At 40.2% G+C, this 25,549-nt stretch overlaps 1 protein-coding gene across 1 annotated transcript in view; it reads right to left on the bottom strand.

Annotated features, from left to right (window-relative positions):
• Positions 1 to 25,549, bottom strand: part of LOC124287597 (multidrug resistance-associated protein 1-like) — a 29,875-nt gene that overhangs the window by 1,447 nt on the left and 2,879 nt on the right. The window contains exons 2-10 of the mRNA XM_046724081.1: positions 10,800 to 10,841; positions 9,947 to 10,126; positions 9,015 to 9,140; positions 7,806 to 7,934; positions 6,994 to 7,119; positions 6,649 to 6,710; positions 4,693 to 4,815; positions 4,063 to 4,311; positions 2 to 178 (exon numbers count right to left, since the gene is read on the bottom strand). Coding sequence (XP_046580037.1) covers positions 2 to 178; positions 4,063 to 4,311; positions 4,693 to 4,815; positions 6,649 to 6,710; positions 6,994 to 7,119; positions 7,806 to 7,934; positions 9,015 to 9,140; positions 9,947 to 10,126; positions 10,800 to 10,829 — 1,202 coding nt within the window. The 5' untranslated portion in view covers positions 10,830 to 10,841. The remainder of the gene's footprint in view (position 1; positions 179 to 4,062; positions 4,312 to 4,692; positions 4,816 to 6,648; positions 6,711 to 6,993; positions 7,120 to 7,805; positions 7,935 to 9,014; positions 9,141 to 9,946; positions 10,127 to 10,799; positions 10,842 to 25,549) is intronic.

The raw sequence follows: 25,549 nt of genomic DNA on the forward strand, positions 1-25,549 counted from the left end.
CCTGACTCTCATCCCCAGGGTCAGGCACTTGGCTTCTTGTAGATAGTGGAACTGTTGGTGGTACTGTTGGTGGTAGAAGCAGGACTGGACGAAGGCGACCACAAACAACCCCAGTGATAGGATGTACCCCTTCCAGGGGTAGTCGGCGGCCCCCAGCTCGATGTGGGCGATCAGGGCGCTGGCAACAGAATGAGTGAGGGGATGGATTGGTGTCACATAATGGATGCGTGAGTATTTGACTGAATTGTGAGAGTGGATGGGTTCATATGTGTGCGTGCGTGTGAGTGTGTGTGCGCGCTTGTGTGTACAGAGAGAGAGTGGTGCTGTGTGAATGTGAGTTGATCAGTGAGCGTAGAAGAGAGAGAGAGAGAGAGAGAGGGAGGGATGACTCTTTGTCTGAATTAGTGAGAGAATAGATGGGTGTTTCTTTGAGAAAGTGGGTGTATGAGGTTCTGGATGATGAGAGAGCGAAGGACTGTGTTAGAACTATGGTGAGCAAGAATGGCTAAACGAGTGGGTGTTTTGTTCTGTTGAGTAGGTTGAATGAATTGGTGAGGGATTGAGTTACTAGGTCAGTGAGGGGGTAGGTGGGTGAGTGATTGAGTTACTAGGTCAGTGACGGGGTAGGTGGGTGAGGGATTGAGTTACTAGGTCAGTGACGGGGTAGGTGGGTGAGTGATTGAGTTACTAGGTCAGTGACGGGCAGGGTGGGTGACTAGGTCAGTGACAGGGGTAGGTGGGTGAGTGATTGAGTTACTAGGTCAGTGACGGGTAGGTGGGTGAGGGATTGAGTTACTAGGTCAGTGGGGTAGGTGGGTGAGTTGAGTTACTAGGTCAGTGACGGGGTAGGGTGGGTGAGTGATTGAGTTACTAGGTCAGTGACGGGGGGGGTAGGTGGGTGAGGGATTGAGTTACTAGGTCAGTGACGGGGTAGGTGGGTGAGTGATTGAGTTACTAGGTCAGTGACGGGGTAGGTGGGTGAGTGATTGAGTTACTAGGTCAGTGACGGGGTAGGTGGGTGAGTGATTGAGTTACTAGGTCAGTGACGGGGTAGGTGGGTGAGGGATTGAGTTACTAGGTGAGGTGGGTGTAGTTGAGTTACTAGGTCAGTGACGGGGTAGGTGGGTGAGTGATTGAGTTACTAGGTCAGTGACGGGGTAGGTGGGTGAGGGATTGAGTTACTAGGTCAGTGACGGGGTAGGTGGGTGAGTGATTGAGTTACTAGGTCAGTGACGGGGTAGGTGGGTGAGTGATTGAGTTACTAGGTCAGTGACGGGGTAGGTGGGTGAGTGATTGAGTTACTAGGTCAGTGATCGGGTAGGGGTGAGGGTAGGTGGGTGAGTGATTGAGTTACTAGGTCAGTGACGGGGTAGGTGGGTGAGTGATTGAGTTACTAGGTCAGTGACGGGGTAGGTGGGTGAGTGATTGAGTTACTAGGTCAGTGACGGGTAGGTGGGTGAGTGATTGAGTTACTAGGTCAGTGACGGGTAGGTGGGTGAGTGATTGAGCTACTAGGTGAGTGATTGAGTTACTTGGTCAGTGATTGAGTTACTAGGTGAGTGATTAAGTTACTAGGTCAGTGATTGAGTTACTGGGTGAGTGATTGAGTTACTTGGTCAGTGATTGATTTTGTTGTTTTTTTCCACATTTTTTATTCACATCAGTAGGTACATTCACTTTTTACAAAAGTCATATATGTTGACAGGTGACATATCTTGTTACAATCGTTTTATACGAATATCATCCAAACAAAGTTGTATAATTGCGGATCGTCTAAGCTTGAGCAATAAGGTAAGTCGGTGTTATGAGTAATATTGCTTGTTTGCTCCTGGGTTCATTTGGTTCGTTTTCATAATAGCACCGTATACTTCTGGGTAACCAAGGGGTAGAAACATTCATACATTATTATACCGATGTCATGCCTAATACAAGCTTATTCATGTTGACAGTTCACAACACATCAGTCTTCAAACATGAGTAGATACATTCAAGTATAACTGCACAAAGATCATAAATTTTATACATTGAAGAGTCATAACACATCAGACCATGTGACTGAGTTACTGGGTGAGTAATTGAGTAACTAGGTGAGTGATTAAGTTACTGGGTGAGTGATTAACTTACTGGGTCAGTGATCGAGTTACTAGGTCAGTGATTAAGTTACTGGGTGAGTGATTAAGTTACTGGGTGAGTGATTGAGTTACTGGATGAGTGATTAAGTTACTGGGTGAGTGATTGAGTTACTAGGTGAGTGATTAAGTTACTGGGTGAGTGATTAAGTTACTGGGTGAGTGATTGAGTTGCTAGGTCAGTGATAAAGTTACTGGGTGAGTGATTAAGTTACTGGGTGAGTGATTGAGTTACTAGGTGAGTGATAAAGTTACTGGGTGAGTGATTAAGTTACTGGGTGAATGATTGAGTTACTGGGTGAGTGATTAAGTTACTGGGTGAATGATTGAGTTACTGGGTGAGTGATTAAGTTACTGGGTGAGTAATTGTGTTATTTGGTGAGTGATTGAGTTACTGGGTGAGTAATTGAGTTACTGGGTGAGTAATTGAGTTACTGGGTGAGTGATTGAGTTACTGGGTGAGTGATTAATTTACTGGGTGAGTGATTGAGTTACTGGGTGAGTGATTGAGTTACTAGGTGAGTGATAAAGTTACTGGGTGAGTGATTAAGTTACTGGGTGAATGATTGAGTTACTGGGTGAGTGATTAAGTTACTGGGTGAATGATTGAGTTACTGGGTGAGTAATTGTGTTATTTGGTGAGTGATTGAGTTACTGGGTGAGTAATTGAGTTACTGGGTGAGTAATTGAGTTACTGGGTGAGTGATTGAGTTACTGGGTGAGTGATTAAGTTACTGGGTGAGTGATTGAGTTACTGGGTGAGTGATTGAGTTACTAGGTGAGTGATTGAGTTACTAGGTGAGTGATTGGGTAGGTGGGTGAGTGATTGAGTTACTAGGTCAGTGATTGGGTAAGTGGGTCAGTGATTGACAACGTTGAGTGAGTGATTGATTCGGTGGGTGATTGCAAGGGTGATTTGACAGTCGGAAGTTAGCTGGATGATGATATAAGACTGAGATTTTACCTGATACAGGATATACATAAATCATGACGATCTTTATACAATTCAAACCAGTCATTAACCACGGTAACTGACTTTGGACAACCCACTATGGCTGCCACATACGGGGGCTGATACCATTGATAACGTAACAAGTATAGTTAGCGGGTTTCACAACACAAGGGTTGGGTTGTTGATTGTTCAATCCACCAACCGTGCGAGATCCCCCGTCGAGATACAGGCGATTGTGCTCATAAATTCTTTACGGAAAAACTGGGTCATACATAAAGTGTCATGCACACAACGTGATATGAATTCATTAGAACCACGCATGAAGTTGTCAGTGTATCCCAAGGCTTACATAAGCCAGACACTCCTCCATAAATTAGTTATATAACTATTCTCACATAACTAGTTGCGTAATATATAGAATATCACAATTGTGTTTATACGTGATGGGTGTCTCTAAGGTCTCCCTACTGTTGTTGGTGGTTAGACTGCTGAGGTGACCAAGAGTTGGTGGTTCATACGGATGGGTAGATACATGGATGGATTGGTTAGAGGGACGCAGAGTTGGTGATCCATACGGATGGTAGATACATGGGTGGATTTGTTAGTGGGAAGCAGAGATGGTGATCCATACGGATGGGTAGATGCATGGATGGATTGGTTAGTGGGAAGCAGAGTTGGTGGTCCATACGAATGGTAGATACATGGATAGATTGGTTAGTAGGAATCTGAGTTCGTGGTCCATACGTATGGGTAGATGCATGGATGGATTGGTTAGATGGAAGCAGAGTTGGTGGTCCATACGGATGGTAGATACATGGATAGATTGGTTAGAGGGAAGCAGAGTTGGTGATCCATACGGATGGGTAGATGCATGGATGGAGTGGTTAGTGGGAATCAGGGTGGATGGGCGTATTTCTGGGTGTCATGTGACGGGCAGCCTTGCCTGTTGGTCATGGGAGGCGAATTGATAGGCACTCCTACCTCAGTAGTAAGGGGGATACAAACTGCAAGACATCGGACACAGCTTTACAGCAGTAAGACTTGAGGAGGGCCGGGTAGAAAGTCTTGAACAGGACGCGGGACAGTGAGGGTCCGGTGTGTTGACCCCCGTTCGGCACGTGCTGCTTGTTGTTCTGGTCCTCGGGGGAAAGTAACCGGCATCGCTCCTCAGAACCGGAGCTGAACGGGAAGGTCGATGAACGTGATCTGTACAAGGATGACGCACTTAATCTGGAACAAAATAAATATAAGTTTACAATTAAACTTTTTTATTCGAAATCCACATGGGTTTGTTTGTTTGTTTGTTTCGGAAGCAAAACATTTAACGCGGGAAAGGATAGCACGTTATAACGGACATTAGCGTTGACGTCATCAGCGCAAGGTTGTCATAGGCCGTGAGCGTTATTTCACTTCCATTGTGGACCCCAGCCAGGGAGAACGGGCCCCTACAAAATTTATTCCATATTGAAATTGGGAAATTGATAATGGGATCTGTTCATGAATGTTTGCCTGTCTCATACTCATTATATCACGCTGGTTGGAAAACCGAAAACTCCCACTCCTACTCATCCATGAAGAATGTGGAACTGTGTTGAATCTGCAAGAACTTACCTCTGTTGCTCCTTTTTCCAGACAGCCTCGAACTGGGGCAGCACGCGGTGACACTGGTCACGTGGGTGCAAGTCCCATAGGTCACTCGCATCTAGCGGCTTCCTGAATCCCAGCAATATCAGTCTGCAAGCAGTCGTAGAGAGGTACTGTACGAGTATGTGGGTGTATATAGGTCTCCAAATACACCTAGATATTGGCAAGCTGGACAGAGATATGTTTGTTTAAAAGTTGCAAAGTTGTAAAGTACGAGTCACCTCAACAAAGGCATTGAATTTATTTACATGAAATGTAAAACTTGTAATTTCACTTTTTGGAATTTTTGCTGCAGACTTTGGTTGATTTTTTGTACGGTCTGTAAATAATCGAGTCTGGACCAGACAATCCAGTGATCAACATCATGAGCATCGATCTAGGTAATTGGGATACGTAGTCGGCGAGCCATTCGTGACCAACTAGTGTTATTCCGGGACAAGCCGAATAGCTTCTTGGAGGTTACGGAAAGGAGCGAGTGTTGACGAATGTCGGCGAGTCTGACCACCCGATTCCGTTAGTCGCCTCTTACAAGCATGGGTTTATGAAGACCAACTATAATCCGCATCCTCATGGGTTTACAGCACTGGGGTCTATAGGATCTAGTCAGGGTCAGGAGGAACCAGTGGTTGATGGTACTTGCCATGGTACTTGCTTCAACGAAAACACCATGGCAGTAGAGAATGTATGTGAGCTGGGTTCTTGGTATGCCCTTCAGGGATTAGCGTAAGATATTATTGAGAGAGATGAGTTTAACTCGGCTGGTATAGGCAGTAGCAAATGGTGGACCTTACTACTTCGGGAAAAGGGTAAGCAGGGTTATGATGTTGTGACATCAAGAACCATAATCGGTTCGTTAATAGGATTTGAACACACTGCCAGAAAATCTCTTCAGGCTGTATGGATTATCTATGTGCACTTCAATTGCTACGAACCCAGGCTAGCAGGCTACAAAACAATCCACTCACCTATCACACACCCCCTCCCCTTACCCCACCCCTACACACACATTAACATACATCTACCTTAAGTTACAGGCTCCCCGAGCTCCAACTAGTTCATAGATGTACACTCGCCATATAGCTGGAATATTGCTGAGTGCAGCGAAAACTTAACTCACTCCTATATGTACACACAAGCGTCACTACCAAAAGGCCACATATATATAGTCAGACCAAGACTTCTGTCGCCAGACATATCACAGGCCTACGACCCTCGATCCCATCTATATATCCATATATGTACCTTTAGCCCGGCCGAGGCTGAGCACACTACAAAAACACTGTCGCCTCTTACCACAAGCATGGGTTACTGAAGGTTCATTCTAACCCGGACCTTCACGGGTAGGTAGTAGCAGAAGTAGTAGTAGTAGTAGTAGTAGTAGTAGTAGTAGTAGTAGTAGTAGTACAAGTAGTAGTAAAAGAAGAGTGAGTGAGTGTGAATGAGTGGGTTTAGCTTTACACTGCACTTGACCAGACAATCCAGTGATCAACAGCATGAGCATCTATCTGCACAATTGGGAACCGATGACATGTGTCAACCAAGTCAGCGAGTCTGACCACCCGATCCCGTTAGTCGCCTCTTACGACAAGCATGGGTTACTGAAGGTTCATTCTAACCCGGGCCTTGACGGGTTAATAAAAGAAGCAAGAGAAGTAGTAGTAGTAGTAGTAGTAGTAGTAGTAGTAGTAGTAGTAGTAGTAGTAGTAGTAGTAGTAGTAGTAGCAGTAGCAGTAGTAGTAGTAGTAGTAGTAGTAGTAGTAGTAGTAGTAGTAGTAGTAGTAGTAGTAGTTGTTGTTGTAGTTGTTGTTATTGCTGTTACCATCACCAGTAGTGGGTAACATCTCTGATGATTTAGGATCAGATTATGTTGTGAACGATGATAGACTATTACTGTTCTGTTCACGCTGATTCTGTTGTACTCACTTCGTCATCCACCAGAACAGGATACGGGAGGTGAATGACGCCTTCACTTCCGGACACTGAGGCTGAAACAGAACATACTGCAGGTTATACAGACACGCACGCATGCACACATCCCCAGTTTTCAAATCCGACAGCTCTCATCCCAACCATCAAATTCTACATTGTTAATGTACCACCGAACACCTCTCATCTGCATCTTCAGCTTGTACAAGTTATTTATAATTTATAAAAGTCCGAACCCCAGTCACTAATCGATAATAGTGCGTTATAGGTGCTCAAGGACATGACCCATGGTGACATCGGCCAGTGTGCCCTGACCAGGGTGGCAGTCCGGCTCAAGCTCACCGGCTCATAGTCGCAATCGTGGAAGCTGTGGGTCGTCTCGGCGAAACAGTGAAGTATCAGCTGTAGGAGGATGAGGAGATACTGCAGGATGAAGGCGTAGAACCGGATCGGCTGGCTAGTGTACACCTGTAACAGACACATGCAGCCTCGTCACTACACCTCCCTCAGGAACCCGTTTGTCAGGAAACCCTTCTTGTTCGTCTCTCCACGTCTACTCCGGTTCCAGCAACATTCAAGCAATATTCCAGTAATACTGCAGCTATATGATGGCGATCTGTACATATCCTGGACCACGGATCACAGATAAAGGGTCACTAGCAGGTTGAATATGGGATTCAAACCATTGATATGCGGATCCGATAACGACTTATTGGGTTGTAGAGGACAGTGACAGGGAGAAAATTAAGACAATAGTAAACAGTCATAGAATGATCAGTCTCGAGTTTCTGCAGAAACAAATGATATCGGGTGAGAAAGAAAATTACATTAGTGGACACAAGCACAAGAAAGAATAAGCATGTTCCTTCCTACTTGAACACTCTCTACTCACACAATTTACAGACAACGCTGACATGTAAACAATCGAGTATGGGCCAGACAAACAAGTGATACCAAGTCAGGTCCAGAAAAACATCTCACAACATGTCTGGACCAGACAATCTAATGACAACCAATCTGGTCCAGACAATCCAGTGACAGTGCGCCTGGAGCAGACAATCCAGTGATAACAAGTTTTGTCCAGACAACCTCGTGATTGCAATGCTTGGCCAGACAATCCAGTGATAACGTGTCTGGAGCAGACAGTGACGTACCTCCTGTATGAAGTAGGAGTAGACGGGGATGATGTCGGCCACGCTCAGCTGCAGCCAGAACAGGAAGAGGATGCTGGAGGTTGTGACGCCATGGGTTGTGCAGACGAGGGACAACATGGCCGCCAGCAACTGAAACACAGTGTCCATAGTTTCACATCACAAAGATGCTTCTTGAAAAATAACAGTCGTATCGCCTGAAATCTGGAAGAAACGTCAGGAAGAGGTATGACCACAAGCGTGCGTGATATGAGCTGCACAGAAGTAATGAAATACAGGGCCCACTTGCACAAAGCGATCCTAGCGCTGCGACTATCTTAGGCCTATGTTAGAGAATGGTAGTTACAATCATCGTAGCGCTAAGATCGCTTTGTGCAAGTGGGCCCAGATCGGTCCCGTGATCTGCTATGTTGCTGCCTCTGGTGATTCAATGGCTATATGCGCGTTACTGTATCACAATAGAAGGGTTTCGATGAAAGTAGGAACCATATGTTTATGGGGACCGTTTTTACAGGATATCCATCATAACCAGTGACTAGGTTGTTTCCTTGTTAAATATGTTTCTTCAAAATTTCAATTAACATATTTCTTTGAAAATACGCTTAGGTAAGCCAGGCTCCCCATTCTTCCAAAGGGTATTCATGCTTGATCCAGAACATATCGTCAACAAATATTCAGTGAGTGCGTGATTTGGTTTTAATGCCAGCATTATCACGGCGGGGGGCACCAATATTGGGCTTCACACATTGTACCCATGTAGGGAATCGTACTGGGTCTTTGGCGTGACGAGCGAACGCTTTAACCTCTAGGCTACCCCACCGCTGTCCACAGCTTTGGTGCCTCGTGTGATGTATAGTCAATATAGTATTTTCAATACAACTAGTATTAGTTTGGCAGCCATAATTGTAAAATTACCCAGATTACAGAGTGTCATCATGCAGTTTAAAATCAAAACCTACAAAACAGGACTACCCGCTAATTTTTTTTATCTTCTTTGCCGTATTATATAACATCGACAATAGTGATTCGTGACGTCATTAGTTTATAACGCTAAATGATATATGGCCATTCTCCACATGGGTACAATGTGTGAAGCCCATTTCCGGTGTCCCCCGCCGTGATATTGCTGGAATATTGCTAAAAGCGGCGTAAACCCTTACTAAACGATATATGGTGTAACAACAATGCTTGTGAAGTGGACAATGGACTCACGTATGTGACGGCCTCGAGTGACCGTGCTAGGTAGAACATGACGGTGTAGGGGGGTGTGTGGACGTCAGACCCCGTGGCAGCAAACACTTTGACCACCTCGAACCCCACCAGCACCAGACACAGGCTCTAGATCATTGAATGAGTACAACAGTTAGGCTTACAACGATTTAAACACCACTGCTACATCAGCACATAACAAAGGCATCCTTAGGCAATTTAACTGCGTGGAGTGGGGAACACTGAGGAAGTAGGTGTTAGTGTTTGATTATATTAGAGATTGCTTCTTAATGTCACAGACAGCAATACTACAGCTCCTGCTGTGTCATGACGCCCTATGACCCAATGTGACGTTGCCATATCTTCCAAATCCGTTCTGGTTTCATTTTCGATCTAGAGTTTTGTATGGTGAAACGATCCTTTAGGAAAGTAAGTAAGAATTTGTATCGTGAATTTTACGCGATGTTCTTATTTGTAGCCAATCGGTGATGCAGTAGTTAGTCTTACACTGGCCCACTTGTTAAACAGGGCAAACAGAAACCCCAGCAGCGCTGTACACACAGTGATTTACACAATGCATGGATTCCGGGATCTGGTTGCCGTATTCTGAGGACATGTTTCCTTTGATACTGACAAACATTATGAATAACAAGTTCTTTGATTTCGTGAGTGCTAAGTTTCGATACAGATTCTTGTACCGTTGTCAATCAGGAATGTAAGATGAAGTGAAGGGGTGTATGTAGTTTGTTAATATTGTACCTCCAAACTTAGATAAAATGTCTCATGGGGATGGGGGAAGGGAGTGGGAAGGGGGGTATGATTGTGCTGAGTGAGGTACAACAATTTATTCACTCTAAAACATTCAGTCCAATGCTGTCCAATGCTGTCTCTCCTTGACGTTCTATCGGAACGCTAGAGGAGGCTCCTGGACTTACAGGTTTTGCCACACTAAGACTTGACGTCGGTAGAGGCAGCCCCGGAGCAAACTTGAGCAGATAGACGAGGTAAGGCAGAAGGGTGATCCACAGCCAGCCGCAGGGGACAAACACCAGCACCGTGTCCTGGAAACAGGAAGTGAACTCGGGCCATGTGTTCTCCCACAGCAACGTCTCGTTCTGGAACAAGAAAGGAAACAAGTCTTCTTCAAGCAGCGACAAAAGAATTGGTCACATATAGGCTCACCCACCAGCCTGCTGTGCCCACACATAACAGGGCAAGCGTTAAATTTAGCTTCCCCAATACACGGGTTTCTGATGTCCTAGTGCCAAATGACAATGCTGTAAGTGTAGGGGTGCGCACCCCCCTCTCCCCGAAAAATGTCCTGAGGAGCATTTTCCCCTAACCTTTGGACTTTGTGATTTATGTGCACGCGCGCACGCACACACACCTTCTCCCAAACCCATGATCCGACCCTGTACACCACTAACATCCTCAGTCGACTGTGTTTAATTGTAATGACGTAAGATTCAACAAATCATGTGTTCAAGATATCCCACACTGTAAAAGATAGCTGATGCGTTATAGCAACAAGTATACTATGTTTGTTGCTTGTAGATCACAGACAAAACACCTTTCAAGATATTGTGCTGTTGTTCTTGTAAATAATCCAAAAAACAGAACTGTTGTTTGTACATCAGTTTAGAGCGCTATACACGGTGTAGGTAAAATACTGGAAATGTCGGATGGACATTCCAGTTAACGTTGACGTGACATGGTACAACTGTGTACTATACGAGGCGATATTAAGCTCAGTGTTACTTGTAACATGAGAACCATGAGATCACCTACCCATAATGGTGACCCGCCGCATAGTTCCATTGGATCGGAGAGCTGAAACAGAACCGTGTTTATCAATCATCTAACAACATTTCAGTCTTATGATTGGAGTGTATTTTGTTTCTATAACTCTTCACCACTTTTTTCTTATAGATAGATACATAGTGTACAATCTCCATAATTAAAGATAGCCTCAAATACACCTTACGTCACTCATCGCAGTTCCCACTGATATAAAGAGGTTGTTCATCCTTATAATGTTATCTTTCCCTTCACCAGGTAATATCTGGTGAGGTGAGGTGAGGTGAAATTGGGTTTAACGTCGTGCTTGAGAATATTTCGCTCATATGACGACGTGCATGCGTGTGTATGTGTATGTGCGGCTGCTTGTACTAGCCCAGACTTAAGCTAGTTTTATAGTGCTAGCCCACTGAGATACCACGCCGCAGTGAAGCATGAATACCCCACTCAGACACATTATACTGACTCCGAGCCGACCAGTCCTTGTTGTACCCATTAATGCCGAACGCCAGGCAGGGACCAACAAGTACCATAGTTTAACGTCTTTTGGTATGGCGCGGTCGGGGATCGAACCCGCGACCTTCCGCTCTCCGGGCGGACGCTCTAACCACTACACCACGGAGGCGGTCTGGTAATATCTAGGCACAATTCCGTGATGGATATTCCAACTCATCAACCTTCATCAGGATCCCTGTGGTTGATCCAAGGATCCATTGTTTCAAATACTCTTTGATGTTGCCTTGGTAAAGAAGCATCCTGTATAGTGGACACCCGCTTATCTGGATCCCAGCTGTCCGGAAACCACGCTTGCATTTTACGTTTTACATTCACATTTACATTTTACAATACCCTTCTCACTCAGTATCATTACGTCCGCTAGGTGACCACATCAGCAGTTTCAATATGTTGGACTAACAAACTGCCCCCAAATAAGTTGAACATTAGGTTATATAGAAAGATCCTCTAAGGTGAAGATTATGAGAGAGAATTTATAATGGAACGAGAAAGAAATTGGACGGATTGTTTAATAAAACAAATAAAAGACTGAATGTTACTGGTTCAATGGATGGGTGTAAGTGTTATGCTCAGAACAAAGTACTATTCCACATTATGTAATAATCGTAAACAAGTGGTTTTTGTTTTGTAAAAACGATACTTTTCATAAACTTAACAATCCTTCAGAAACATCATACATTGTTTTACTCTGACATCTATCAGACATAAAGTAGTTATACACAACGGTTTTTTATCGTAGCACTGAAATATTTATATCATTTCATTTTGAACATCCATTAATGGTCATCCTGGTGACCTTGACCCTCACGAATACACGTCAACTGGAGAGTTCTCAGGCGTTCTGCTATTGACCTACAAGGAAATGTGTTTTGTGTTCAAAGGATAGGTACTAGTTACAGACTACATTAACCAAGAGACATTAGCTTTTGTGTTTAGTTTTAGTTTTACGCCGCACCGAGCAATATTCCAGCTCTATGCTGGTGTGTTGAAGGTTGTATATTTGATACATATTAAATCTGAAACAGCAACGATACAGGGTTTGGTGCATTGGACTTGCATTAAGATACTGGTAGACTAGTAGCCTAGGTAATGTTGATCATACGCTATATGTGATAAAAATTCTGTTGAAGATGAAATTCACCTTACTGAACATCATTGAAAACGCAGCAGTCTCAAATTGTCCATATTTTCACCAAGATGGATTTCAGCATGACAATGATTAATGAATATAACTAACATGAAGTCGAAGGGCATGTCCAGCTGGAAATATGCTTTAGAAACAAATTCCTGTCCACAGTATGACTCTTAATTCCAAAATGCATCAACATGCAGCCACGCCATGAAAAAGCGCGAATTTCATTCTGAAATCATACTGACTGTGACATTAAAAGCAGGTGTATGAGAACCGATTCTCATTGCTTCACTAACGATTGTAAAACGAGGACAGAGATGCCGAGGTTAACACCTCACGAAAGAGAACGTGCACTAGGCATGATTCAGGTTGGCACCAGCAGCAGGGATATTGCTCGACAACTTGGACTTGGCCACTCCACCATCGTTAGGCTTCACAGACGACATCAGTAGACAGGCAGCACCCGTGACCTCCAATGACCTTGGCAACAACGTGTTACGACGCTCCATCAGGATCGCCATATTGACCTTGTCCATATCAGTGATTGAACACTGTCGACTGCCAAGACTGCTGCACTAGTTCAAGGTTGACGTGGGGGTCATCAGCGCTGACTCCATGCGACGCCGTCTACACGCTACAGGGCTCCATGCTCGACGTCCTTACGTTGGACCAATTCTGACTGACAGACACCGTAATGAGCGTATACAATGGGCTAGCAGACATTTTCAGTAAAGATTACAACAATGGCATGGTGTGGTAGTCACTGACGAGTCACGTCTTCATCTACGTAATGCTGACGGCCGATTACGTGTTTGGCGTAGACGTGGTGAACGTTATGCTGATGAGTGTGTGGTTCAGACAGACCTTTGGGTGGTGGGAGTGTCGTGGTCTGGGGTGGAATAAATTACAATCACAGGACTGCCTTCATGTCTGTCAAGGGAGAGTTAATGTCCTTTATTACCGTGAGCAGATTCTTCAGAATCACATCGTATCTGTGTTCAATGACCACCAAGATATCCATACTTTTCAACAGGACAACGCACGGGCACACACAACAAGACTTTCCATGTAGTATCTGGCCCAGCAACACATCCAGGTTATTCATTGGCCAGCACAGTCGCCAGATGTATCCCCATGGAGCACTTGTGGGACGCAATTGGTCAAAGTCTTTCTCGGCGACAACAGATGCGAAACATCCGGGAAATTGAGGCTGCACTACTGCAGAAGTAGAATGCCATCCTCAAGAACTCTATTCGGACGCTTATTGACTCAATGAGGAGACGTTGAACTGCATGATGTCAATGCAAATGGCGGTCACATGCGATATTGACTTTTCGATTTGACCCCACGTGTGTTTGATCCTTTCTGACTGTGGAACATTTCAATGAATGAGCGTCTTTTCTGTGTTGTTGTTTTTGTCAGTCGTCCATCTGTTATTACCCACTCAAAAAATATCAATTCCTTACACGTGCTTTTAATAATCTGAACTTTTATAAGTGGTGCGTTTTTAATGATGTTCAGTATATAAATGTCCAGTCTATTATTATTACTTGCTCCCTGTCCTCGAGAACAGAATAATGGCTGACTTGATTGAACAGTTCAAGTATTTGGATCTTGATGTTGAATGTCTGTTATGCAAGTCGTTATCAGCTTAGCGTGGTTAGATACCCCCTCCTCGACCATATACTGTAACCTTCTATATACCTCCCACTGTAACCCTCTCCCTTCCTTGCACCCCTCCTTTAACCCTCTCAAGACGCTTGGTGTTTCAAGTCAGAAGGATATGTATCCTATAAAATATAACAAATCTCATTTATAATACTTTGTGTCGTTAAAACAATAGATGTATGTGATATTATGCAAACATACTTTGTGAACATAAAGTGGTGGTTTTGTGAAGCTATGGCTATAATAAGTTAATGTTTTGTTAGTACAGCACAACAAACACCACCCAGATAACCTGTACATACTATCCATGTTGATGTGACGATGTACACGCTGTGGCGTAAAACACATCCTCATTGTTCCCATTGATATGTGTCTACTTGCTGTTTTATGATACTTTTTATTAACCTCGTATTGCAATAGAAACGACAAACCCTTTCAAAATCTGCTACAAGCAGAGTCGATTGTACAATTGTGACTATATCATAAGTAAGTGCTTGTTGGGTGTCGCCTTCAGCAGCATACAGCTATACAACGCGGTCTGTGAAGAATTGAGTCTGGACCAGACAATCCAGTGATTGTCACCATGCGATACGATGACAGAACATGTGTTCCTTAATCACGATCAAATAATGATGACACCAGGTGTTCGCGAATAGGTGAGTGTATCCTGCCCCACCGGTGGCACCCGTCATAAACAGATGCAAAGTCTAGTCAATTGTTCACCTGAAAATTGGGAAACGCATGGTCAAAATAGGCAACTGAAGCATCAAATTTCGTCATGTCCCCCACACTTTGAAAACTTCACTAAGGCCTTGAATGTTGTAACTTTGATCAACTTCTGACCAAGCGTGGTATGACGCTCTTTGAAATATTGGTAAAAAGCTCGATTGTACCCCAAAGGATTTAAATGTAAACTCCAAAGTCTGGAGGTTTTGGAATATTGCTCGACATGAAGGAATGTTGACATCCTCTTGCCATACAACCTCGAGAAGAGTTTTTTGTTACTCTGTGTCTTTGTGTATGGATCTAAAAATGAAACACTTGTCTCCTTAATTTCAAGTCCAGGTGAGTAAATCAATTGAAGGGAATTGGCTATTTGATGGTTGTTGAACGATATTATATCATCGATGTACCGGAAGCGTAAGTTAAACTTCTTGGCCAAATTACCTTGTTTTGATTTTGCCAACCCGAGCAGAACTTCTGATTCTTATGCAGAATATAGGTCATATTTCTAGATGTAAGGTTGTCATCAGCCTTAGTTGTACAATAACGTTACGACCGTTCACTACCTAGTTCAGGCGGTGGGGTAGCCTAGTGGTTAAAGCGTTTGCTCGTCACGCCGAAGGCCGAGGTTCGATTCCCTAAATGGGTACAATGTGTGAAGCCCATTTCTGGTGTCCCCGCCGTGATATTGCTGGAATATTGCTAAAAGCGGCGTAAAACCATACTCACTCACTCACTCACTCACTACCTAGTTCAAGATGATTGTGTCTAAAGTGACATACAGTTTCCACCTAACTCTTACAGATTTTACTATTATTTACATTTAGCATTAACATCTTCAGTGCTGTTGTACAAGCAATGTAGAGAGAGGAATCTAAACGTGATCGAGATGTTTCAGAGTGAGTGAGTGAAAATGATTGAGCAACTTTAGTTTTTAGCAATATTCCAGCAATATTACAACGGGGGACACCAGAAATGGGCTTCACACATTGTACCCATGTGGGGAATTGAACCCAGGTCTTCGGTGTGACGGGCAAACGCTTCAGAAGTTTCAGAAGTGACACACTGTCAAAGTGCAGATATTACTGGCCAGTTTGTGTAACGGTTTTGTCGCTTCGTACTCAGCACTATTCTATCTACATGGTGTCAGTAATCGGATTTGGGTCAGACATTCCAGCGGTTGAAACTATGGGCACGGACCCACATTTTCGGGGGCATACATTGAATCTACTCGTGAAGATCCGGGTTATAATAATGATCTTCAGTAACCCATGCTTGTCGGAAGAGGCGACTAACAGGATCGGGTGATCAGACTCGCTGACTTGGTTGACACATGTCATCACATCCCAGTTACGTAGATCGATGCTCATACTGATTACCAATGGATTGTCTGGTCCAGACTCGAGTATTTACTGACCGCCACCATATAGCTGGAATATTGTCGAATGCGGCGAACATTTTAACCCACTCACTCACTCACAATCCAAATAGACACATTCAAGGTCACGTACAATTATGTCGACAGACTATCATAAGGTGTTCATGATATCAGTCACTGGTTTGTGTGGTCAGGAGTATCAACAGGCAGCAGCCACATAGTTTGAATATTGCTGTTTAACAACATACACAACCTATACAGGTTGCAACTATCCTTTAAGGGAAAGGAGTGTACGTTCTATTTGTGGCTGGTTGAGAAGCGTCATGTCTGGTCTTAGTCAAGAAATGTCAGTCTCATAAAATATACACATACGTGTAAAATTGTTTTTCGGTATAAATGATATCATTTTTAAGTGTGTAAAACAAACGAGTTTATGAACAAAAAAATCATCTTTGGGTTGTCTTAAACCAAGCCTCACTTAAAAGGCTGATTCGGCAAATTTTACTGCAACAGGTGAGTGTTTGTTTTAACAAGTTCAAGGTTACCACTTTGGTCTCGGTATATTCATGTGCAGCAATTCGGAAATATAAGGACCCTTTGTACATATCAGGATGCCTGTCACTTGATGGAGTACTTCAATCAGCGACTCAACTCACACATATGGCCAAATACCGGATGTAGCAAATAGATGACATAATATTACAGTCGAAGAACAAAGCTGGATAATTCTTACATAATAATTCATTTTTAAATATATGTTATAAAAATGCCTACTTTTTAATGAAACAGGTCCGGTTTAATGTAGATTTGTACACAATCAATGTCAGGATATATCGCAACTATCATTACTGTCGCTACCTGTGATGCTTATGATAGCAGCAGCAGTATTATAATTTTTAATTATCATTATTATTATTATTAGAGTAGTAGTAAAAGAACTGGTAGCAGTAATAGTAGTGGTAGTAGTAATAGAAGTAGTAGCAGTAATAGTAGTAGTAGTAGTAATAGTATGAAGTAGTAGCAGTAATAGTAGAAGTAGTAGTAATAGAAGTAGTAGTAGTAGTAATGTAGAAGTAGTAGTAGTAGTAGTAATGAGTAGTAGTAGTAATAGTAGTAGTAGTAGCAGTAGTAGTAAATAATAGTAGCAGTAGTAGTAGTAGTGTAGTAATTAATAGTAAGTGGTAGTAGTAATAGTAGTAGTAGTAATTAGTAGTAGTAGTAGTAGTAGTAGCAGTAATAAGTAGTAGTAGTAATAGAGTGGTAGCAGTAATAGTAGTGGTAGTAGTAATGGTAGTAGAGTAGTAATAGTAGTGGTAGCAGTAATAGAGTAGTGGTAGTAGTAAGTAGTAGTAGCAGTAGTAGTAGTAGTAGTAAGTAAATGGGTAGCAGTGGTGTAGTAATAGTAGAGTAGTAGTAGTAATGATAGAGTAGTGGCAGTAATGGTAGTAGTAGTAGTAGTAGTGGTAGTAGTAGTGGTAAGTGGTAGTAATAGAAGTAGTAGCAGTAATAGTAGTAGTGAGTAATTAAAGTGGTAGCAGTAATGAAATTAGTAGTAGTAGTAGTAGTAGTAATAGAAATGTAGTGGTGGCAATGGTAGTGGTAGCAGTAGTAGTAGTGGTAATAGAGTGGTAGCAGTAATGTGTAGTAGTAGTAGTAGTAATGAAGAGTGGCAGTAATAGTGGTGAGTAAGTAGTATTGGTGGCAGTAATGGGAAGTAGTAGTAGAGTGAGCAGTGGTAGTGAGTAGTGGTGAGTGGTAATGGTGGAGTGGTAGCAGTGATGGTAGTGGTGTGGTGAAGTAATGGGAGTGGTGGTAGCAGTGATGGTAGTCAGTAGTAGTGGTAGTGGAAGTGGTGGTAGTGAGTGGTGGTAGTAGTGAAGTGGTATTAGCAGTAGTGGTGGTAATGGTGGTGAGTGGCAGTGATAGTGGTGGTGCTAGTGTGTGGTGGTAATGGGGGTGGTGGCAGTAATAGTGAGTAGTGGTGGTAATGAGAGTGGTGGCAGTGATAGTGGTAGTACTTACTAGTGGTGAGTGGTAATAGAAGTGGTAGCAGTAATAGTGAGTAGTGGTAGTAATGGTGGTAATGGGAGTGTGTGGTAATGAGTGGTAGTGAGTGATGTGAAGTAGAGTGGTAGTAGTGATAGAGTAGAAGTGAGTAGTAGTGTCAAATAGAGTGTTATGCAGTGGAGTGGTGAGTGTGGTAGTAATGGGAGTGAGTAGCAGTGTTATTATTATTAGTAGTGTTAGTGAGTAGTAGTGAAATTAGTAGTAGTAATAGTAGTGGTGTAATGAAATTAGTGAGTGAGTAGTGTGGAGTGGTTCTGTGTGTCAGTAATGAAATAGTAGCAGCAATAGTGAGAGTGAGTAGTAATAGAGTATTAACATTAATGGTAGTAGTATTAATGGGAAATGGTTAAGCAATGATAGTAGAAGTATTGTGTGAGTAGTGATAGAAGACTAAACATTAGTAGTATTAGTAGTAATAGAAGTGGTTACAGTAATGCATTAAGTGATAGTTTTAGAGTAGTAGCAGTAAAGGTAGTGAGTAGGTTTAAGAGTATTAGTAGTAGTAATAGTAGTAGTAGTAGTAATAGAGAAGTAGTATGATAATAGTATTAGTAGTAGTAATAGAGTGGTAGCAGTAACAGTAGTAGTAGTAATGAAATAATAGGAATGAAGTAGCAGTAATGAAATTAGTAGTGAATAAAAAGTAAATGAAATGTAATAAAGTAAAAAAGTGGAGTGAAATGTCGAGAATTAACAGTAAAAAATGTGCTTGAGTAGTAATGAATAAATGAAAATGTGAAATGTAAGTAATAATGTAAAATACTTAGTAAAGTAAATGAAGTAGTAAAATGTGCTCTGAACTGAAATTGCCAATGTAAATAGTAAGTGAAGTAAAAATGGCAAAGCTCATTGGCTCAATAAAACATGGAGGCTCAAGTAGTAGCAAGTAAATAGTAAATAAAGTAAGTAAAGTAAAGTAAGTAAAGTAAGTAAGTAAGTAAAGTAAATGGTTAAGTAAAATAAGTAAAGTAAAGTAAGTAGTAGTAAAGTAGAAAAGTAAGTAAAAGTAAGTAAAGTAATAGTAATGTAAAGTAATTAAAGTGTAAGTAAGTAAAGTAAAGTAAATGTAAAAATAAAAGTAAAAAGTATAAAGTAAGTAGTAAATAAAAAAGTAATTAAGTAATTAGTAAATGTAAAGTAAAATAATATAAAATAGTAAAGTAAGTAGTATGCTAAAATAAGTAAAGTAAGTAATATAGTAAGTAAAGTAGTAATGGTAAGTAATAGTAAAGTAAAGTAGTAAAAGTAAAGTAAAGTAAATGAGAAGTAAAAAGTAATATAAGTAAGTAAGTAGTAAATAGAAAGTAAGTAAAAGTAAAGTAAGTAAAGTAAATGTAGTAAAGTAAGTAAGTAAGTAAGTAAGTAAAGAAAGTAAAGTAATAAATAAAAATATGAAGTAAAGTAAAAGTAAAGTAAAGTAAGTAAAGTGAAATAGTAAGTGAGTAGTAAGTAAAAGTTAGTAAAGTAAAGTAAAAGTAAAGTAAGTAAAGTAGAAATTAAGTAAAGTAAAGTAAGTAATAGTAAATGTAGTTAATAAAGTAAAAATGGAGTAAAAAGTAAAAATGAAGTAAAGTAGTAAGTAGTAGTAAGTAGTAAAAGTAATGGTAAAAAGTAAGTAAGTAAAGTAAAAGTAATAGTAGTAGTAAGTAAGTAAAAATGAAATAAGTAAGTAAAGTAGTAGTAAAGTAAGTAAAAAGTAAGTAATAAAGTAAGTAGTAAGAAAGTGAAGTAAGTAAAGTAAAGTAAGTAAAAGTAAGTAGTAAGTAAAAAAGTAAGTAAAGTAAATGTGAAAAGTAAAGTAAGTAAAGAATGTAAAGTAAGTAAGTAGTAGTAAAGTAAAAAGTAAGTAAGTAGTAAAGTAGTAAAGTGAAGTAAGTAAGTAAAGTAAGTAAGTAAAGTAAGTAGTAAAGTAGTAAAGTAAGTAGTGAAAAGTAAAGTAAAGTAAGTAAGTAAAGTAAAGTAAAATGAAGTAGTAAAGTAAAGTAGTAATAGTAAGTAAAGTAAAGTAAAGTAAGTAGTAAAGTAAGTAGTAAATTAAAGTAAAAGTAAGTAAAGTAGTAAAGTAGTGAAAAGTAAAGTAAAGTAGTAAGAAGTAAAGTAATGAAGTGAAGTAAGTAAAAAAGTGAAGTAGTAAGTGTGGTGTAAAGTAAAGTAGTAAATGAAAAGTAAAGTAGTAAAGTAAGTAAAGTAAAAAAGTAAGTAAATAAAGTAGTAAAGTAAGTAAAAGTAAAGTAAAGTAGTAAAGTAAGTAAGTAAATAAAGTAAGTAAAGTAAAGTAAGTAGTAAAGTAGTAAAGAAAGTAAGAAGTAAAGTAAAAGTGTAAAGTAAGTAAGTAGTGTAGTGTAAGTAAAGTAAGTGAAGTAAGTAGTAAAGTAAGTAAAGTAAAGTAGTTAAGTGAAGTAAAGTAATTAATGTAAAGTAAAGTAGTAGTAGTAGTAGTAAGTAGTAAGTAGTAAGTAAGTAAGTAAGTAAATGAAGAAGTAAGTAGTAAGTAAGTAAGTAGTAAAGTAGTAAGTAAAAGTAAATAGTTAACAAAATAGAAATAAGTAAGTAAAGTAAATAAATGTCAGAAATACTGTCTCAAATGTGTAAGTAATAAATGGGTTAATGTAAATAGTAAAGTAGTTCCCAAAGTAATGCTTAATCAAAGGAGTAAGTAAGTAGTTTAAATGGTATAAATGTCAAAGTAAATGCAATGTAAGTAAAGTAGTAAAGGAAAATAGAAATGGTAAAGTAAAGTAATGGCCGAGATCACAATGTAGTATGTGTCAGTAAAATGTCAAAAGTTCTTAATGTCAAAAGTAAATGGTAAATGTCAGAGTAGATCAAGTAAATGTGTCATAAGAGTGAAGTAAAAATGTGCATGTGGATTATGTGTCTCAGGAGACTAAGTGAAAAATAAATAAAGTAGTGTGTGTCAGGAAAGTCAATGGTGTGGTGGGAAGTGAAGTAAGTAAAAAATGGTGGTGTGAAGTAGAGTGAGTAGTAAGTGAAGAGTCCACAGTGGTAAGAGTAGTAGTTCAGGTATAAAAAGAGGGGTATGGTCTTACAACAGCACGTAGCTCTCTTGATTCCAGCAGCGAGATTCTGACTTGGTTTCTTTTAAACCCGGCAAAGCCATAACATGCCATTACACTGATTAACAGTTCACAGAGGTGTCATAGCTCAGCACAGTTATCATTGAGGTACACAGACCAAAATAATGTTCAACACGACCCCAACGAAACTACGTCAGTCTTAAGTATCATGTGCACACATCGCACGTTGACAATGTTTTTCTCAAACTAATACATCGAAGTGTTCAAACTAATACATCGAAGTTTTCAAACTAATACATCGAAGTGTTCAAACTAATACATCGAAGTGTCCAAACTAATACATCGAAGTGTTCAAACTAATACATCGAAGTGTTAGAAACTAATACATCGAAGTGTAAAGAAAGGAAAGAAAAGGAAAGAAAGAAAGAATTTAATTTTTTTTTCGTGTAAGCCCGGTAGGTTGCAAAGCTTTATATTTAGTTAGTGTTGAGAGCTTGCCCAACTTTTCAAAATCATGTGTGAGCCCGGGCTTTTTTTCATAATGGTAGCTACGCCCCTGTTTACCTTCGTCCTTTATTTTGCGCAAGGTACTGACAGATATACCAGTAGCATCGCTGGCATTTTTGAGTGCACTGTGTGTGCTGTCGGAAATAGTACACATGTACTGAATGACATTGTAGGCAACCTCACGTGTTTGTGAAGGAATGACTTGACCCCGTTTACCCAATTTAGAGTGCGACATGATAAGTTTCAAATACCTGCAGAGTTTGATACTCTTTTAACAGTCCACTTTGAAAGATACTAGTATACACATGCTCGAGCAGAAACACGACATTTCCGAATCATTGCGCAGAAAGTGATTACTGCAAGGATCACAAAAATCACGTGCCCGAAGTTTTCACACCTGTTCCCCCTTCGAGTAGGTAGTGGATCAGTTCACGACACGCTCCCAGCTCTCCTTTAACAAACGCGTCTTTCGCGCACCTCATTCTAATGTTGGTTGGACAGTAGGAATATTTGTTTGTATCTGTTACATGAACAAAGTAGTTGGTGTAGAAGTGATAGAGTTTGAACATATTTCAAACTCTGTGAACTGTACAATACTTGTCTTCAAGCAATTGAAATATGTTTTAGTTGTTTGACAAATAACACCATTTATTCACAACTATGAATGATGTCTTAGCTTTGTTAAGAAAGAGAACAAAGATAAGATACAATTTAGACAGCAGACTTAAAGAGTTTTTTTCAGTGATTCTAAATTCTGATATAAATTACATTGAATTGTTTGTGAAAGAATTGGTGTGGAAACACAACTTCCCAAAGGAAACTTCAGTTTCAAATGTATTTTAAGGTGTGCTGAACATGTTAGACTGTACCTTCTTCAACATGAAATGCTGAAATTTTATGAGATCAACAGCTCTTTAAGTGTGTGTGTGTGTGTGATAGTAACACAGGTTTTAATGAATTTATTACTATTTGTAGTCACGATATGCCACTGCGACTGTAAACTTTAACTCACTCATGATATATCGTCTCGCCTCATTAAACTGGTATCAGGATGTATCGTCTCTCCACTTAGACTACGAAGCACAGCTCTTCACATCAGTAATACATTGTAATCATCTTTTTCGAAAGTATAGATAATGAAATTTGTGCAGCTATGTGAACACACCTGTCTGTGTTTTATTGCAATAAGCTGTCTCTCCTTGTATGTCATATATAAGAAGTGTACCTAAGGTCAATTATTTAAACTATAATGTAATTTCCATTACAAAAAAGTATAAACGGTATTACCTACTGATCAGAAAGGCTTATCAGTACCCCACCGCCACCACCCCACCCTAGGCCTACCCCATCCTACACCCTCTCCCTCTCACACACATGCACACACACACTCCCTAACATGCATATCGCTCCGGCCCATAGACCCAATATTGTAACCTTTTAAACAGACATATCATGTGTATGTAAAGAAAGGCAGGCACGTTAATAGTGGTGCTCAGTCATGGGTATAACTTCGCCATGTGTTTCTAATGATCTCCGTGCATTATGGCGTGGTCCGACGCGCTAACGAACCCGATGTGACAGTTACATTACAGAACCATTGAAATACATGTTAAAGTAGTGTTAATCTTTACCCATTACCAACCATTTACGCGTGTACTAAATATATGACAAACCTAACCCTGGTCATACGAGATTTCAAAGGTATTGAAATGCATGTCCTACAATCACAGCATTTACATACGTTACACATGCTAGAAAACACATGAAAATAATGGCCAGATTTACACACTATTACTTGCAAACACCTTTCACCTGATGGTATATTCCCCTCATAAAAATTAAAGGTGTATGTGAAAGATGTTTTAGAACAATAACTAGAAACACTCAAACAACGCCCTGTAGTATTTCAATGGCAGATCGGCGATATGTCATGTTTTTCACACACCTCAAATACACCCTAACAAATTTTTTTTAGTTATAAAACTATCACTATTACTTGCAAACACCTTTCACCTGATGGTATATTCCCCTCATAAAAATTAAAGGTGTATGTGAAAGATGTTTTAGAACAATAACTAGAAACACTCAAACAACGCCCTGTAGTATTTCAATGGCAGATCGGCGATATGTCATGTTTTCACACACCTCAAATACACCCTAACAAAATTTTTTTAGTTATAAAACTATCACTGTTACTTGCAAACACCTTTCACCTGATGGTATATTCCCCTCATAAAAATTAAAGGTGTATGTGAAAGATGTTTCAGAACAATAACTAGAAACACTCAAACAACGCCCTGTAGTATTTCAATGGCAGATCGGCGATATGTCATGTTTTTCACACACCTCAAATACACCCTAACAAATTTTTTTTAGTTATAAAACTATCACTATTACTTGCAAACACCTTTCACCTGATGGTATATTCCCCTCATAAAAATTAAAGGTGTATGTGAAAGATGTTTTAGAACAATAACTAGAAACACTCAAACAACGCCCTGTAGTATTTCAATGGCAGATCGGCGATATGTCATGTTTTCACACACCTCAAATACACCCTAACAAAATTTTTTTTTTTTTAGTTATAAAACTATCACTATTACTTGCAAACACCTTTCACCTGATGGTATATTCCCCTCATAAAAATTAAAGGTGTATGTGAAAGATGTTTTAGAACAATAACTAGAAACACTCAGACAAGGCCCTGTAGTATTTCAATGGCAGATCGGCGATATGTCATGTTTTTCACACACCTCAAATACACCCTAACAATTTTTTTTAGTTATAAAACTATCACTATTACTTGCAAACACCTTTCACCTGATGGTATATTCCCCTCATAAAAATTAAAGGTGTATGTGAAAGATGTTTTAGAACAATAACTAGAAACACTCAAACAACGCCCTGTAGTATTTCAATGGCAGATCGGCGATATGTCATGTTTTTCACACACCTCAAATACACCCTAACAAATTTTTTTTAGTTATAAAACTATCACTATTACTTGCAAACACCTTTCACCTGATGTTATATTCCCCTCATAAAAATTAAAGGTGTATGTGAAAGATGTTTTAGAACAATAACTAGAAACACTCAAACAACGCCCTGTAGTATTTCAATGGCAGATCGGCGATATGTCATGTTTTCACACACCTCAAATACACCCTAACAAAATTTTTTAGTTATAAAACTATCACTATTACTTGCAAACACCTTTCACCTGATGGTATATTCCCCTCATAAAAATTAAAGGTGTATGTGAAAGATGTTTTAGAACAATAACTAGAAACACTCAAACAACGCCCTGTAGTATTTCAATGGCAGATCGGCGATATGTCATGTTTTTTCACACACCTCAAATACACCTAACAAAATTTTTTAGTTATAAAACTATCACTATTACTTGCAAACACCTTTCACCTGATGGTATATTCCCCTCATAAAAATTAAAGGTGTATGTGAAGATGTTTTAGAACAATAACTAGAAACACTCAAACAACGCCCTGTAGTATTTCAATGGCAGATCGGCGATATGTCATGTTTTTCACACACCTCAAATACACCCTAACAAATTTTTTTTAGTTATAAAACTATCACTATTACTTGCAAACACCTTTCACCTGATGGTATATTCCCCTCATAAAAATTAAAGGTGTATGTGAAAGATGTTTTAGAACAATAACTAGAAACACTCAAACAACGCCCTGTAGTA

Source organism: Haliotis rubra, unplaced genomic scaffold, assembly GCF_003918875.1.
Source record: "Haliotis rubra isolate DU_JTF1 unplaced genomic scaffold, ASM391887v1 Scf402, whole genome shotgun sequence".
Lineage (NCBI taxonomy): Eukaryota > Metazoa > Mollusca > Gastropoda > Lepetellida > Haliotidae > Haliotis > Haliotis rubra.